At 39.7% G+C, this 16,864-nt stretch overlaps 1 protein-coding gene across 10 annotated transcripts in view; it reads left to right on the plus strand.

Annotated features, from left to right (window-relative positions):
- LOC123977373 (1-phosphatidylinositol 4,5-bisphosphate phosphodiesterase beta-1) overlaps positions 1-16,864 on the plus strand; it is a 171,373-nt gene that overhangs the window by 125,330 nt on the left and 29,179 nt on the right. For all 10 annotated transcript variants that reach the window (XR_006826648.1, XM_046059997.1, XM_046059994.1 and 7 more), the window contains 7 exons: positions 1,064-1,139; positions 3,201-3,301; positions 4,008-4,174; positions 9,362-9,508; positions 10,779-10,936; positions 14,036-14,118; positions 14,387-14,471. Coding sequence is in view for 9 of the 10 variants with exons in the window: in XM_046059997.1 (XP_045915953.1) it covers positions 1,064-1,139; positions 3,201-3,301; positions 4,008-4,174; positions 9,362-9,508; positions 10,779-10,936; positions 14,036-14,118; positions 14,387-14,471 (817 nt within the window). In the remaining variant the exon portion in view is untranslated. The remainder of the gene's footprint in view (positions 1-1,063; positions 1,140-3,200; positions 3,302-4,007; positions 4,175-9,361; positions 9,509-10,778; positions 10,937-14,035; positions 14,119-14,386; positions 14,472-16,864) is intronic.

Below are 16,864 nucleotides of genomic sequence, written 5' to 3' on the forward strand. Positions count from 1 at the left end.
CTCCTGAGCCACAGCCGCCCCAAGACAATAATACCCAAAATACAATAATACAAAAACAATACAAGATAAAAGCAAGAAAGCATTGAAAAGACTAAAATACACATTTAAGATAAACATAAAATAAGTAAAATAGAATAAAATAAAAGGGATAAAATAAAGTCAAATAAGATCGGGAAAGGCTCTCCTATAAAAGTATGTTTTAAGAAGGGACTTAAAAGAGTTCACTGACTCAGCCGACCTGATTTCCTCGGGCAGGCTGTTCCAGAGCCTCGGGGCCCTGACAGCAAACGCTCTGTCCCCTTTAGTTTTCAGTCGAGACTCTGGAACAGACAACAGACCTCTGCCCGAGGATCTCAAGGTACGTGCTGGTGCGAATGGGACTAAAAGGTCAGAAATATAACAAGGCGAGAGGCCATGAAGAGCTTTAAAAGTGATCAGTAAAATTTTAAAGTCAATTCTAAAACATACTGGGAGCCAGTGTAATGAAGCTAAAATAGGGGTGATGTGGTCATATTTCTTTATTCTGGTTAAAAGCCTGGCAGCTGAGTTCTGGATTTGGGGGTTATATTATCTTTATAAAGGATTTAAAAGTGATCATTTATGTACATATGGTGTTACCATCTGGAGTTTAGACTGTGTGAACAGCAGCATAGTACTGTACTTTTTACAGTGTATGTATACACGTGTTTCACATTTGTAGATCTATAACAATATATGCTTTTTTATCTGTGAAAATATTAAAAACACCTCTCCCTTTCCAAAATGCACAGAAAGTTGGATTAACATTTTCATTTTTCATCTAGGCATTTTCTTTGTGTTGTTTTTGTCTTTTAATGTGTAATTTTTCCTGCCATATGCCATATGTTACCATCTTTTTAGTTTCTGTTTTTTTTTTCTTTGCTGCTGTTACAACACAACTTTCTCACAGGATATCCTTAATACATATCAATTAAAAGCTGTGATGAATTCATCAGTTTGACACAGGGGATCAAAGTGAAACACCCTCTGTCTGTGTGGGACTTTCTGCGATTGCTCATAAGGGTGTGTATTTGTATCTCCACAGTATCTTCAGGATGTTCTCTGCAGACAGGAAGCGAGTGGAGACAGCCCTGGAAAACTGTAACCTCCCTTCTGGCAGAGTGAGACACCAAAATACTGATACTCCCTCCTTTTTCAGTGTTACTGTCTCCTCATATTTCCTCCATCTCTGAACTCTCTTAGTCTCCAAGCTCTTTCATCTTCTCCATCCATCCATCAGTCTATCCTCTCACCATTCAGCTTGTTCTCTGTTCTCCTGAAACAGCAGCTGATAGCTGCTTTGCTCATTTGTTCAGAGTCTTATTTTCTGGATGTCTGCATGACTTCCCACTCAGAACTGATTTAGCCTTGGTTGTAATGAAACAAATAGACCCAGTGGGAGCAATAGAGATGACAAAAGCTTTTTTATCTTTACCTCTCGCAGATATCAGTGGAGAGAAGCTGCCCCCTCATGCATAGATGTGTAAACAGTCCCCCAACACAGCAAACAGTCTCTGTATACCAGCAGTAGCAAGTAATTTGCATGTTTGGAAGTGGTAAAATGCTGTTTTATGCAGTTCTGAACACATGGTGAAACATATGCGCATACAGTAGGGCAGAAACTTGGTAGCTGTAATGAATGACTTCTGAATACAATCAGTATGAACACATACACACACACATAAATACAAACGCACACACAGAACAAGCTATACATAATTAGCACAGGGAGAGAGAGCAGGAGGTAAGAACGTGTAGCCGTGTGCAGGTCTGGTGGGATTTGCTGTTGTTCCAGCGCACAAGTAATTACAGCTAAACGGTAGTGCTGTTAATCCCTCAAACACACACACTCATAGGCAAAAGCACATACACAACGTAGCTCACACCAAGGTCTTTAGAGTGACTCATTGAGTTTCGGCAGGGCTTGACCTGCATCTCCCTCCCTCGGTGCATCCTTCCTCATCTTCTTTTCTCTCGCTCCTTTCTAAGAGTGTTTGGTTCTGCTCTGTTTCTTGCTGGCACAATGCTATTGCCTGCTGCTGAGTGCACTGTGTCTTCATCGGTACTGTTTGGCTTTGATAGCTTTATAAGGAGCCCTTGTGGCCACAGCTTTTTTTTGTCTTAGTCTAGGTACAAGTTCGAAGTCATAGTTTCTTAATTACGTGCTGTTGAAATGTAGCTGCGTGTAATCGCTTTCAGAGGGAGACCAGACAGAAGCTGGGGTCAGCTATAGAACACCCCAGAGCATGACAGACTCTTCTTGCTCATAGACACTCAGTAGGGTGGAAAGATGTTTGGCAGCTGAAAGTCTGCACAACATGACCTGTACAGAAAATATTATTGAATCATGTACAGATAAGTTGCCTTTTTTTCAAAGGGGAAAACACTTGTTTGATTAAAGACTTGTAATGCCTTAATCTGAATTGATTTTGGTTTGGAGTATAAACATTTACATTTAAAATGTTGCAAACATAAAATTTGCTTGACTGGGACATTTTTTGTATTGGTTCTTAGTATTTTATACCCGGCTACAGAGCCTTTGAAGTCCTAATATTTTTTAAATTATTTTATCAAATTGTTATCTGGTGCTGTGGTGTCTCCCTTTTTCCCCATTAAAAGGTATTTTGGGGAGTTTTCCTTATTTGAATCCAGGGTCTAAGGATAGAGGATGTCATATACACTGTAGAAATTGTGAAGTTCTTTGGGTCAAGTTTGTGATTTAGGACTATTTAAAATAAAACTGAGCGCATAGATAGTCCACAAAGATAGGTTTGCTGAATCAAACTTGGAACACTTATAGGCAAGTCTCAAAAAAGTCAGAGAGATTTAGAATAATAATTTGAAAATATTCTTGCATGAGGTTCATTGTGTGCAAACATTTCAGTTGTCTAAACGTGGACACTGTAAAGTTGTAGCACACACGTTCCAAACTGAATATACTGTAGAACTGAACACATTTTTTTCATATACCTGTGTACACAATAAAATGTAATTGCCAGTACTTTAAAAGAACTGACAATAGTAAATCATAGCACAGCAGCACAAGTGGATCAATTCTGAATCCACAGATGCTATAGATTTGTATTTCCTCCACAGTGTCTCTACGCATGCCCCGTAATTTGTATGTACAGCACGTGTATGTATGCATATGTATGTCTTCATGTTGCTGTTGTCTGCTGCAGAATGACTCCATCCCCCAGGAAGATTTCACCCCAGAGGTCTACAACATGTTCCTGAGCAACATCTGCCCAAGATCTGAACTGGACCACATCTTCTCTGAAGTGTAAGAACCGATTCCCTCAGTTGCATTTGCCTTTTAAAAAGTCTGTCAGGGAGTAAGCATCTTTTCAACCTCAAAAGCAAGAGTGATTATTTTGATATCATTTGTTCACAACCATCTGTTGCTCTTTTCAGACTGGCAGCTATATGACGGCTGCCGTCCTTGATAGGGCAATATGGCTTTGCAGGTTTAAGACATCTGCTTTTACGCATTAAAATAATCATAAGCAGCTAATTAGTACTGGAAAGTGTGTTGTAATGGCCCTGGTCGTGACTCCTCGAGCCTGGCTGTGTGACCCCTTGTGCTGCAGAAGCAGATCTGCCCCTTGGCCCAGAGGTACTCGGACCATCAGTTGAGGCAGCATGCCAGCACGACTGGGGCCAATCTAGGTTATAGATTTTAATCACAGTTAAGTGAGATGGCATGAGAGCCAGGAGGATATGGAGATGATAATTTAGTACAACAGGCTCAGATATGAAAGGCATATTAATCAAATGTCATAATTTACTCAACACAAAATTTAATCCTCTGCTCCTTTGCACTTCTGTTGCTCTCCCTTGCCACATCTCTTTGCCTCTTTAATTACCGCTCCTCCCCTCTATCATGTACTCCACATTTCATTTTCTCATATCTCAAGTTGAATTCCATTCTTCTGCACCCTCATCTGGCTTAGTTATCCTGTCCTCCTTATCCTCTCCTCTCTTTTCAGGGGGGCTAAGAGTCGTCCATACCTCACTGTGGAGCAAATGACAGAGTTTATTAACAATAAACAGCGAGACCCTCGTCTGAATGAGATACTCTACCCTCCTCTCAAACCAGAACAGGTCCAGGTGCTGGTGGACAAATACGAACCCAATGCTTCGCTGGCACAGAAAGGTCAGTGGCTCAAATGTCTGTCGGTACAAGACACAGGCACACTATTATGCTTATATTTACACATAAAAGCACATAAGACAACAGCAACTAACTTTTTACAAGTAATACACTTGATGTCTATGTAACCAAAAGAGCAGTTGTGTTTTGTAACAAAACACAACTGCCATAAACCCTCTACTCCCCACCATCACCACCACCAATACATTTAGGAGAGGTGTTACCATAGAAAGGCTCAGACAGTGAAGGGATGTAGTGTGGTGCCAAGGAACACATTTTTAAAGTCTGTATATACCATGCACACACACTCAAACACCACCACCAAACAGAGGATATTTCCTGCCAATTTATTTAGAAGAATAGGATTACATGAGTAGAATCCTTGAGTGGATGGAGAGAGTGTCTGAAAGAGAGAAAGTAAAAACATAAACAAACTGGTGTGTGTTTGCACTTCAGGAGGTATTCAACAAATAACAGGTGGCAAGTGTAGTGCAGCAGAGAACTTGTGTGTTGAATTGTATTTTTTCTTTTCTGTTGTATTTTTCTGCTTTTACTGCCCTTAGTATAATTCACAAATCTTCCTTTTGTCTTAGAGGAGAATAAAGGATGCCACTCTTGTATATGTTGTTTTCAAATGAAAGGCTACAGCCAGCAGCCGGTTAGCTTAGCTTGGCACAAAGACTGGAAACAAGGGGAAACTAGCTTGGCTCTGTCCAAATGTAACAAAACCAGCCCACCAGCTCCTCTGAAGCTCACTAATTAACACTTTATGTCTCATTTGTGTGTGTAAATGTAAAAATGAAAGCTGTTTCATGGGGGGTTATGTGTTCTGGACAATTTTATTTTTCTATTTTCTTGGAGCAGTTGCCAGGCAACCAGTAGTAGTTTGGCAACTTGTAGTGTTTCTGTATTTGCAGTGCAAATTATTGAATGTGTGTCCCAATTTACTTAATGGGGCTGCTGTATTGTATGGTAGGTAGCAGCATCAGTCTACATGTTAAAACTTATTGTCCTAACAAACAACATGAATGAAAATAATAACCATCTTCAATATCACAAAACTGCACACGCAAAAGTACATACACAAGCAGTTTTAGGTGTGGTATTAGAGCATCAGATCTGGCACAGAATAAGTCATGAACAACCGAGATGGATGAGTGTAGGGGAGCCAGCACTTGGGGACACATCGTGCTTTCATGATGCCTGAAGTGTCAGTGGACAGAGAGCTGCCATAACGGGAGAACATTCCACTCAGGATATCAGGCATCAAGGTCGGGTATGTGCCAATTCAAATGTTATCTCTGCGGGAAAGCATGTTATACAACTTGACCAGCATGTTCTATTTATTCTCATGCAAATCACTTAGTTTGTTTGTTTTTTTCCCCTTACTGTGTTATGCCAAACCATTTCGGAAGCACAATACAACATGTTAACATGATTAACTCTATTTGTGTTTGATTAGTTTATACTTTGTATTTACCCACTGACAGTTTCCTCCTTCATGAACAAAGAAAGAACCACTGTAAAAAAAAGGGCTGCTGTCAGGACCTCTTGTACTGTAAATGTTGTTCTTACATGAGTCCCACAAGAGTTAAAGATTGGATCTGTGTGCACAGACATTCAAACGGATGGAGCTTATTGACATATGTCTACAGCTTCCAATCAATACTACACAATAGAGTTTCACAATATCACACTATCACATCCACATGATTTGTTAAATTTCTGTGTGTTTCCCAAGCAGCAACTGGGAGCAGTGCTAAACCTTTGCAGTGCAATGGATCATTAGATTATATACCCACATACAGCGGTCCATTAAAACTTTTCTCACCATGCAGCAGATCTGAAGTTTAGTACATGGTTGAATATATTTAAACGTATTTGGAGAATAAACAAATAGTCTGGAGGCTATTATTAAATAGAGTTCCTGTTCAAAATTTAAAAATGCTAATCTTTGGTGCCAGAAATGGCTGTTTATTTAAACACTTGCTCAGTATATCATTAATATGTCAATCACATTTGCACATTTTATTACTAATTACACTGAAACTAAATTGACCTCAACTGACTCAAGCAGAGCACGAGTGCCGCTTTAATAAACTCTCCTTACTAGAGTACCTACTTTTCCCCAAATGTGTGACAAAATGAATCACGGGTGCCTACATTAGCTCAAATAATAACACCACATTCAAATGTCCAGTTTGACCACCCTGTGTTTGAGTCTGATCACAGTCACGCAGTCGTACTGCGATGTTGTGGTTACAGCCTGACCCAGGTTTTCTAGAAGCGTGTCCTTCTCTGTCCCAGTGACAGATTTCCCCATGTGAAGTATTTATCTAGCCGGAGGAAGTGCTGCCATCTGCTCTGTTGAGGGGTCCACATGCTACCTTCACACACAAACACACACATATACACACAGTTTTTCCTCACTCAAGGACACTCATACATGCATATAGGAATGGACGTGGGTGGCTTTGTGCATACTAACCGTGTGCTTTTAGATTGCACTGAAAAAGCATCATGTGGATGCATGTACACAATAAGTATGCATGTGCATACGCCTTAATTTGGAGATAGTAGATCGGGTGCCTTAGGTCTGCCTCAAAATAGCCTGTGTAATTTAGGAGGTGGAATGGGAAAACAGTTACCTTTCTGTTCACTCTCTTTATTACACTTTCTCTATTTCCAGTTTGGAGTTTGTGAATATTAGACCTTTTGTTTGTCTTTTCAGTGCTCTATCATTGTCCTTGACTACTTTAGTCTGTGCTTGCTCAAATTTTCCGATACAGTTTGAATGCAGGTGAATGAAATGCTAAATTGAACAAGACACTTAAAGTCCCTTGCAGCCCGAATGGATGGTGGCATAGCAAAATCATCTTCAGTGACTGATTTTGTCAGTTTGTGTCCAGTCTTGTCTTACAGGTTATCATTACTTTTAGAATACATGTAGAATACATTTGCTATTTCCTCTCAGCTCAGCAGTCCTTATTGTGGCCAAAAGCCAAAGCTTTTTTATTTAACTTTAATGTTCCCTTTTATACTCTTCCTTTCAGATTCAGCTTCACCTTTCAAGCATCACCTTTAGAGTAACAACTATAGATTCTCACTCAAGTACATCTCTAATCCCAGCTATGTTAACACCATTTTCCCCTGTTTGACCTACAAATGTCTTGGGAACTGGGGAAAATGCGTCTATGTCAGTGTGATTGGTACAGAGGTTAGGCCTCAGCCTGGCAATGGGAGGTCCTGGCAGTCAGCAGGGAGTAAGACACTGAGTGCGACTGAGCTCACATGTCACAGACACCAGCCAGCGTTAATTAGTACAGCAACTCTGCAGAGGGCGGTACCGCATTAATTAGCATAAAGTGGCCAGAGGGACCTGTGGCACCCGTCAAGTTTGCATCATTTAGCATATTTAGCATAACGTCAAATTTGTGTGTGTGTGTGTGTGTGTGAATGTGGATGCAGGTGGTTACCAGTGTTTTGGTTATAATATATTCTACAAAATTGAATCCATGCAGATGTGGCCTATGATGTGTATGCTAATGTGTATGGACATTCTTCTGTCTGGATGATTGGAGGTTTTCTTCACGTTTAGTGAAGACATGAGCTCAGTGATGACAGTGAAAAGGCAAAGCTTAACATGAGTGACCTTGACAAACAATCAAAACAAGAAAAGCGCAAATTCAAGGGTAGTGTAGCTTTCTCAGATGAGAAGCAGCTAGTGGACCCTGCACATTTATATTGTAAACTACCTGTGAAAACAAGAGATTTTATTATGCATTTATCCACATAGACACCTTTAATATTTCTAATGAAGGCTAATAACTGACTAACTGAGTAAGCACCCACAGTAAAATCTAAGAAACTGAAACACTGAGGCACAGGCTTTAAGGATTAACTACAAAGGCTTTCGGCAAACAGTAAATTAGGGTTCAGGCTAAATTAAACTACTAATGTGATCTCAATGTTAATTAGCGATTATGAACATTTTTGTCTTCCAACTGCTTATTTGAATGGCCCTGCAGTACATGTATGCAGTATAGTGTACACACAAACACTTACTCTTTTTTTCAAGGCTGTTACATATTTCATACAAAATATTGCAAAGGGGAAATAGTCTTTTTTGATTCATGTAGGTTAGATGGATATTCTATATGTCTGTTGTTGTCCTTTTAAGTTATTGCCCAAATACAGGACTCAGGGGGCCTGTACTATGAGGCAAGTTCAACATTACCAGGCTATCTTTTTGTCATCGGGCTTCACTAACCCAAACAATCATGATCATACTAACCAGTTACATATATATATATATATATGCGTGTGTGTATATGTATGTGTATATATATATATATATGTAACTGGTTAGTATGATCATACTAACATTTGACATGAGTAACATTTTGCCAAATGTTACTCAAACAAGAATAAATCATTTGTGGAATATACAGAATACAGAAAAATTTGTAGAGTCCAGTGGTTCAGCAGAAGCAGAAGTTGTTGTCTCCTACAGATAACCCTGGATACTGCAACTCATGATAGGCAATGTCGCTACCGCCACCTGCTGGTGTAGCTAATAAACTGCTCTCACATTTACAGATCTCTATTTACAGATCTCTGTGGTACGGAGTGGACAAAATTCCACAAATGCGTAAAAAGGACGTCACAAATGTAACGTGATCTGCAAAATGACAGGAAATGATCCACAAATGTGCTAAAACTGTTTTGTGTGTAAAAATACATCCACAAATGCGTAAATAACACTTTGTATGTGAAATTAAAATATGTGTGTACAGAGTAAATTGTACATATTTGCAAATTGCACTGTATTTTTGTGGATATGATTTTACACAGCACAAATGTAAAAATACATATTTGTAGATGTGTAAAATATTTGCGCATCATAGTACACATTTGTGGATTGTTTTCTGTGGGTCTCACTGAGTTGAGAGTAGACAACAATGGAGCTCTATGGCAAAGATGAATATAAATTTTTTATTAGTTGAATTTGTTGTTGGGATTTTTTTTTCTTCATGGAATTTGTTGACAATAAGAAAAATGAAGAACATCATCAGACTTATCCTTTAACTGCTTAGGCACGAGATTTTGACTTCCTGGTTCCTGTCTGGACCAAAAAAAAGTTTTCAAAGACACAATTTTATTTAACATGTTGCTGTTGCGTCCTTGCAGGTCAGATTTCAGTGGAAGGCTTTGCCAGGTATCTGAATGGGGAGGAGAACACCATCATCCCCCCCGAGAAGCTAGACCAGAGCGAAGACATGACCCTTCCCCTCTCTCACTATTTCATCAACTCCTCACACAACACATACCTCACAGGTACACAAGTCGAAGTCGAAGACTGTTTTGTATCTTAACTATGTCTGTCCCTGTCTGGTTTGCACTCACATATTACCACTCAACTCGATTTTACCCCTGACTTATTGCACATGCGCGTCCTTTATTCTTCTACACAATTTAGAAATACAATTATGGTTGCACAAGTGAATACACCCAACTTTATACCTCGCAGATCAGTCAATCAAACGCGCCGGTGCATATGAGGGCCCCTTTCTTGAGTTACCTCTCAAGAGGTTATCCAATCAAGTCATGCCATGAGACTCAGTTCATTGATATTCATGAGTTAAATGTTTCTTTAGACTTGTAGTCACAGTAACTGGCTCCCGGCAAGGCGCAAGCATGGCAGGCACAATACAGAGGCCATTTGCTCTTCAATGGATATTAGAATTCATCTATTCAAATCTATTCTGGGGGGAACTGGAGAGGATTCAATCTTTCAAATGGATCAAATTTCACCAGCGATGTAAAAAATGGAATTTTTTTTATAGGCCAGACTCATAGCCTAGAAAATGAAAAAAGGAGAAAAACAAACAGCGGGTCCTTGAATCTCTCATAACAAACAGTTTTTCTTTTACGTATTTTCATAGTGACACATTATGATATTATTGTAGACAACAGAGAGTGTGGCAAGGCGGAATGCATTTCTGTCCTTGCAGTATTTGTGTTTCACAACTTTATAAGAGAACTCCACACAGGATAATTAGACTGACAGAAGCTTGTGCAGCTTGTTCATTCATGTTGATGTATTTCATCCTATTGATCTATGATAAATTAAAGCAATGTTTTATGCAGTGTACAACACATCAACTCATTTAGTTAAAAAAAAGTGTTTCCCTAATGGGTTCGGATAAGGCTGTCTATCAGAAGAAGAGAAAGACAGGACAAATGAGAAAGGGAATGGAAAAAAGCGAGGAAATGAATGATGCCAGCTGTGAGAAGTGAGAACACTGATCTGCCTGTCTCTTTGACACAGTTCCCACCATGTTGCAGGAAAGCATGCTGCCAATGTGAAGAGATAATTGCTTTGCTAATGGTGACAGGGCGATGAGATTTGCCTGCTTCAGATAACGACAATTGTATTGTTTTCACCGCATATCAGCAACTAATGCAGTTAATGAGTTCTTGAAAAGTGGGAGGACATGCTTTTGTAGTCCTCCTGGTACTTTTGGGATCAATATAACAGTTAACCTGAAGTGCTGTTTGTCTTTTTTTTTGTGTGTGTGTTTACTTGCTTATGTGTGGAGTACAGCCGGCCAGCTTGCAGGTAACTCTTCAGTGGAGATGTACAGGCAGGTTCTCCTGTCCGGGTGCCGCTGCATTGAACTGGACTGCTGGAAGGGTCGCACCACAGAAGAAGAGCCCGTCATCACTCATGGCTTCACCATGACAACTGAAATCTCCTTTAAGGTAACACGAGGAGAGCATAGTGATACAGGCTAAGTAGAGACTTAAACATCTTTGTGTGAGGATACATTCTAATGTCTTTGTCTATAGACACCGTGAGGGGGGTTCAGGGTAAACAGACCTTGAGGACAGATGATGTAATTCACATGTTGTACACATGTTCACTCACTGGATCACATGCCGATTTGTGGTTGGACCAACACCTGCAACCTTATGTGTTTTAGTTACTTTGTGTTTTTAGATATTTTAGGGTTAAATGGGTTTCTTCTCCTGGATTTCATCTTTGTTCTCAATTGATTCTATTGAGCAAACATGATTTTGCCCCCTCATGCACACTTGAGGTTATGTACATGTTTTGGCAGCCACCGTCTTCAAACATATGCACTCAACAAAATGCAAACACTTGTTTCGGACTAAAAAAGTAAAGCTAATTGACCAGTAGCTTAGATGTATATGCCTCTATTGTCATCTTCACACTGTAGGTGGTTTATGTATTTGTTGCTTTAAAATTGTAATCCTTAAGATTTCAGTCCTGGATGATTTGGCGACACCGGTGATTACTTGTGGTAACAGCAAGTGCGGTTTAATACAGCAGTAAACACTCCTTAAGCAGCTACTTAGTCCGAAACAAAATAGAAGAACAAGTGATGCATCTGTTTACAGTGCAACAAACTCACGTTGTTTTACTAAAGAAGAGCTGGGAGTGTATGGCCTGTCGTCTACAGCTCTTTATCTAACAGCTTACTGTAGCCATCTTGTTCTCATCTTATCACTCGCTTGTCAAAATAAAAAATGATTATGCTTACATGCATGCATCGTTTTCCTGTGAATCCCTCCTGCTTAGGTAGGCTGTCGGAATTTGGTGAAAGAATGGGAAACTCTGCCACTACCAATAAAAAACATGTATACAGCAGGGAATAAAACACACGGACAGAGAAGCAAACAGACACACAGTCATACACAGAAGATAAAAGTAAGTATGTAGAAAAGCAGAGTTGAATAAGAAGTGGGGAAAAACAGAAAGTGGGACATGCATGCCACAGATGGCAAATCGAAAGGGACAGGGACACACTGAATGGCCCTAAACTGAAGCACTGAGGGGCGCTTAATTGAAGTCTCAAAAGGTGAGAAGACAGACAAAAAAAACATTTATAGGAAAAGGAGGACGGTGTGAAAATCTAAGGGCAGAGTAGGTGTCAAGAGAAAAAGAAAGGGAGAGGTGGGTGGATTTGTTGATTGAGGAAATTTAGATCTAATGAGAGTAACAAAAGCAGTAGAACAAGCCTAATGGAATTAGTCTGAGAGTGAAACACAAAAAGGGAAGACTTATGAAAGACAGGATGGAAGAAAGCTGCAGATGGAGAGGTTTGAGTTATAGAAGATTTTTATTGGAGGAGATGGAGCAAATGGAAATGAAGGCATTAACTGAACTGGTACCATTGTCAATGATGGTTTAATTGACTTAGACAATCAGTGGCTTAGAAATCACCGATATCACATGTTCAACTGTCTTCGCTGGATTTGAGCAGTGACACTGCATCGTGGCTCAGCTGCTATTTCCATAAACATATCCACGCTGAAATTTGTGGGACATGAATGACTGAGCGCACACTTTGCAGGATATTCTTTCACACTATTAACCAGAGATCTACCATCATATTGACTGCGCACAGATACACTTATACTGAAACCAGCATTTGATACACACAGCCATGTAATTCTTCCAGCAGCAGAAGCTGTAGAGTAATGTATTTTTTGTACTTCTGAAAAAACTCTCTTCATATTTTCACTTATCGCTCTTGCTCTCTAGTACAGTCATTGATTTCAACAGGTGGTACACAAGTGTGGGTTGTTACTAAGGAACAAGTGAAAAACTAATCAGCAACGTAAAGTGATGCATTATCCAGAGTTGTTGCTAAGTAATTCTTACCTCATGATTATGCCCCCCTCAAGTAGACCATGTACCACTTTACTTGAGGGAGGCACAAACATGTTAATTAATGATCAGGTAATCATTAAGTACGAGGGACTACTCAGCAAAATATATCCCTTGTGGGGGTGCGCAAAAAGTAAGAGTAAGTAATGAGTAATTAATGATTTTGCCCCCCATAACTGGTCGTTACTAATTGTGTGCTGCTCAGTGACTTATTCAGAGTTAATCAGGATCTATTCATGAAGAGAGTGGTCAGTATGTTCGTATGTTGATTGACAGATATTTAGGAAGAAATCAGTGTGTAATGATTCATTAATAGTATCTCAGACTGTTCTCTATCACAATTAGCACTCAATCCAGGGATATTCAGGAACTACATATTATCAATCAACTATCAGGTCATTATTCATTCCTCACTCGTTACATGGTAACTACTCACAATATTGTGTATGGTATTGTGAAGGGTTTGGCATCAAGGGCATCACTTGAAAAGTGATGCCCATAAGGGACATAAGGGCTCAGATTAGGGGCAGGATGATACAGTTGGTTCATGAGACGTGACGATGCACGAGAACAGAAGATTTTTAGCACAATTTAGATTAAATATTTGATGTTGAAATATATGTGTGGGGGGTTGGGGCTCCTCTGCCAGAAGATTTGTAGCATTAAACTTGTAATTTTCTGCATTCTGGAGACATTTTCTGCTCCAATTTACGGTGGAAATGTCTATTTTTACTATATAGAATTGCATGTTTTCTTATTGTGCAAATCAACCTTCTCTCAAAACATTTTCATTTGTTAGATAACATTTCTTGGTGCTATTTTTTTAACAAATGCTTTCAAAAAGTGATGGGGACAAAATCAGCCATTTCAAAATATGGTGGGAACATATCCCCAGCATCCCCAGTGTAAATGATATGTAAAAAAAATAATAATAATAATCATATCATTGTAAATGGCTGTGAATCTGGCTGGTGTACGAGATCATGTTTGGAAATGCTTTGTTTTCTCGTGACTCTATAGCATATTATCGCATAAATGACGTGCATTGTTTTTAATGTGCATTACAGTACTCAAATAATAATAACATTCTGCCCCGGGTGTGTGTATTCAACAGAATTCACAACTTCATATATTGAGTTGTTTTTTTTGTGTGTGTGTGTTTTTAGGAGGTGATCGAGGCTATAGCAGAGTGCGCCTTCAAGACCTCGCCCTTCCCCATCATCCTGTCTTTTGAGAACCACGTGGACTCGTAAGTCAGCAGTTCATGTCAGGGGGTGTAAAGTAAACAGAATGATTGTCGACCTTAATGATCAGTGCTGTCAATCACTTGGTGGTTATTCATCAATACGCCCAATCAGCCGTTTTGTTTGTTACAGCTGTGTAAACGTACAGGTTTTAGGGAGAGGCTCCAAAGGCCTTCTTCGGAGTAACATACTTATTCACTATATCTTTATATTAGTAGAGAAACCATGATGGTGTGTGTCTGTGTCTGTGTTTTTGTGCATGATGACTCCCAGACCAAAGCAGCAGGCTAAGATGGCAGAGTACTGTCGGTCAATATTTGGAGACGCATTGCTGACAGAACCTCTGGAGAAATATCCTGTGAGTACATAAGATGCTCAAACACACAACCTTCACACACACACACTCTCGCTCACACACACTCATATTCACACTTGCGTCGACTCTCTAATGCTCTCTCTCTTCCTAACACGCACACACAGATACATATGACATGGCCAGCAGTGAGGGATTCAGCAGATATTATCGCACAGATGAGTGCACCAAAGAAGTGTCCTTGAACACTCCTGCCCAGCATGCCAGCCATACAAATATACATTTGCGAGGAAAAAAGTCACAACTTTTTGCACACTACGCACATATATGTATCCATCAATTTTTTTTCACCCACACTATTATTTCTCTGGTTTTAGGTCAGCAACATATCGATATGCCCTCTGGTAACTGGAAAAATGTATTGTCACTGTTTTTCCTCTTTATGTCACTCCAGGCACACTCTTAAATGGCATCCTAGACTTTATCTCTCTCTCTCTCTCTCTCTCTCTCTCTCGTTTTCAATCACAAGCACACGCATACCTGTGGCTATTTACGTGCCATGAAAGCCAACTTTTAAATGATTCATCCCACAGTCATTTTTATTCCTCTGCATCACCTCTCTGTTATCATGGGAAAGACTGCAAACAACAGCAGTGTAAGATTAAATGGAAGTGTTTTACGCTGTAATCTAAACGTTGCTTTTCTTGGCAGCCCGTTATCTGTCTTCCTCTGTTGCCATGGCTACCTGTCAAAAGCTTGCTTTGTGTCTTTGTGGCCAAAATCTTTTTTTTCTCTCCCCAAAGGTGTCTTTGTGTGTAGTGACGCAGGCCCTTGCGTGAGGCAAATGTAGACACTTGTTGCACAAACTCTGACCCACACTTCTCATAGTGTGCACTCATGAAAACACCTATACGACCCTGCACACATGTACTTTAACATAGCACTTACTCCTTGCACATTTTTCACCAGGGATGTCTTGTCCCTGTTGGTATTACACTACAGAGCAGCTTAAGTTCCCAGCAGCCCTCTGACTGGATTTGACATTGAAGTATTATCAGGGGGAAGCCTTTTGAGTGGCAGAGGGAAGGGGAAGGAGAGAGATATGAGGAGATATACACCAAGGGAGACATTAGAGAGAGAGACAGAAAGGGAAAGTACCGTAGAGGAATCAGATTTCTTCCACTGAGCATGTAATAACTGGGTAAGGTGAGTGCAATGACAACCACTCCCCTCTGGCATTGAGACAGCCGTCTATACAGCATATCGAATGGGATATCATCTCCGTTAGTCCAAAGGCGCAGGGGCAGATAGGGCAATACAGTTAGATTGGTTCCAGCTGAGCCTAAAGTGAGAATAAAGGGGATTACAGTTTCCTTAGAAATTAAAACTCCTCCTCGATCTCGACTCAACACAACTATGATTCGTCGTGAATAGGAGAAGAGACCGGTGACAATTTTGTTATTTTTTATTTTTATTTACTGAGAACAGTCTGTTCTCTCCAAAATTAGCTGGCATTACTTAAAAATTGGATTTGCTGTGAACATGTTTTCTTGTTTGGTATATGGCTCTCATCAATGCATTCATTATGCTGATGAAGGCTGTATTGCCAAAACGCTTTCATTATAACTGCTGAAAAAATATGAAATATGTTGAGAAATGAAGCTATTTTCTTGCAGTTTGTCCAGTCTTGTTGAGGCTTAGTTTTAAGCCGCGGACGGAACAGAATTGGCAAGGCAAGATGTTCTCGCACGCAGGAAGCAAACATGAGAGCAAGCATTAGCTGTAGGAGATAGCAAAGGGAGCAACAACAACATTCCACAAATTTAAGATGATAAACCTTGAATCAAAGACTTCATGACACTATCACAGTCCTTGCACTTAATGCTCCTAGTTTTCTACCTATATTCTTTTAGCATACAGTCACACAAACAAGAACATAAACACGCAATACTTCCTAAAGGAATTGTGTAGCCCACCTTTTCTAAGATGGGCTTAACAATGGAGAGTCTTGTCAAGAGACACTCGCACAGGTTCAAAGTTCAATAAAGGTGAACCTTGACCTTATAATCTGCTGGAGGCGGCAAGAGGTTGCACAGACACCTGAAACACATGTGGAGCTTGGAAGAAGTATTCAGATCTTTTGCTGGAGTAAAAGTGGCATTTTCATGTATACATTGAGGTCAATGTATGAATGAAATATATTGTACTTTATTACTGAATCATTTTGAATCATGCTTTAATGTGTAATTAGCATTTTGCTGCCAAAGCTATATTTTGTAAGTATTAAGAATAAAGCTGTGAAATAAATGTGGTGGAGTATAAACTTTAATATTTCCCTATGAAATGTAGTGGAGTACAAGCATCAAATGGAAATACTCAAATAAAGAACAAGTACATAAAATTATACAGTACTTGAGTAAATGTAGTTAGTAACATTC

Source organism: Micropterus dolomieu, linkage group LG10 (genome assembly GCF_021292245.1).
Source record: "Micropterus dolomieu isolate WLL.071019.BEF.003 ecotype Adirondacks linkage group LG10, ASM2129224v1, whole genome shotgun sequence".
In the NCBI taxonomy this organism is placed as follows: Eukaryota; Metazoa; Chordata; class Actinopteri; order Centrarchiformes; family Centrarchidae; genus Micropterus; species Micropterus dolomieu.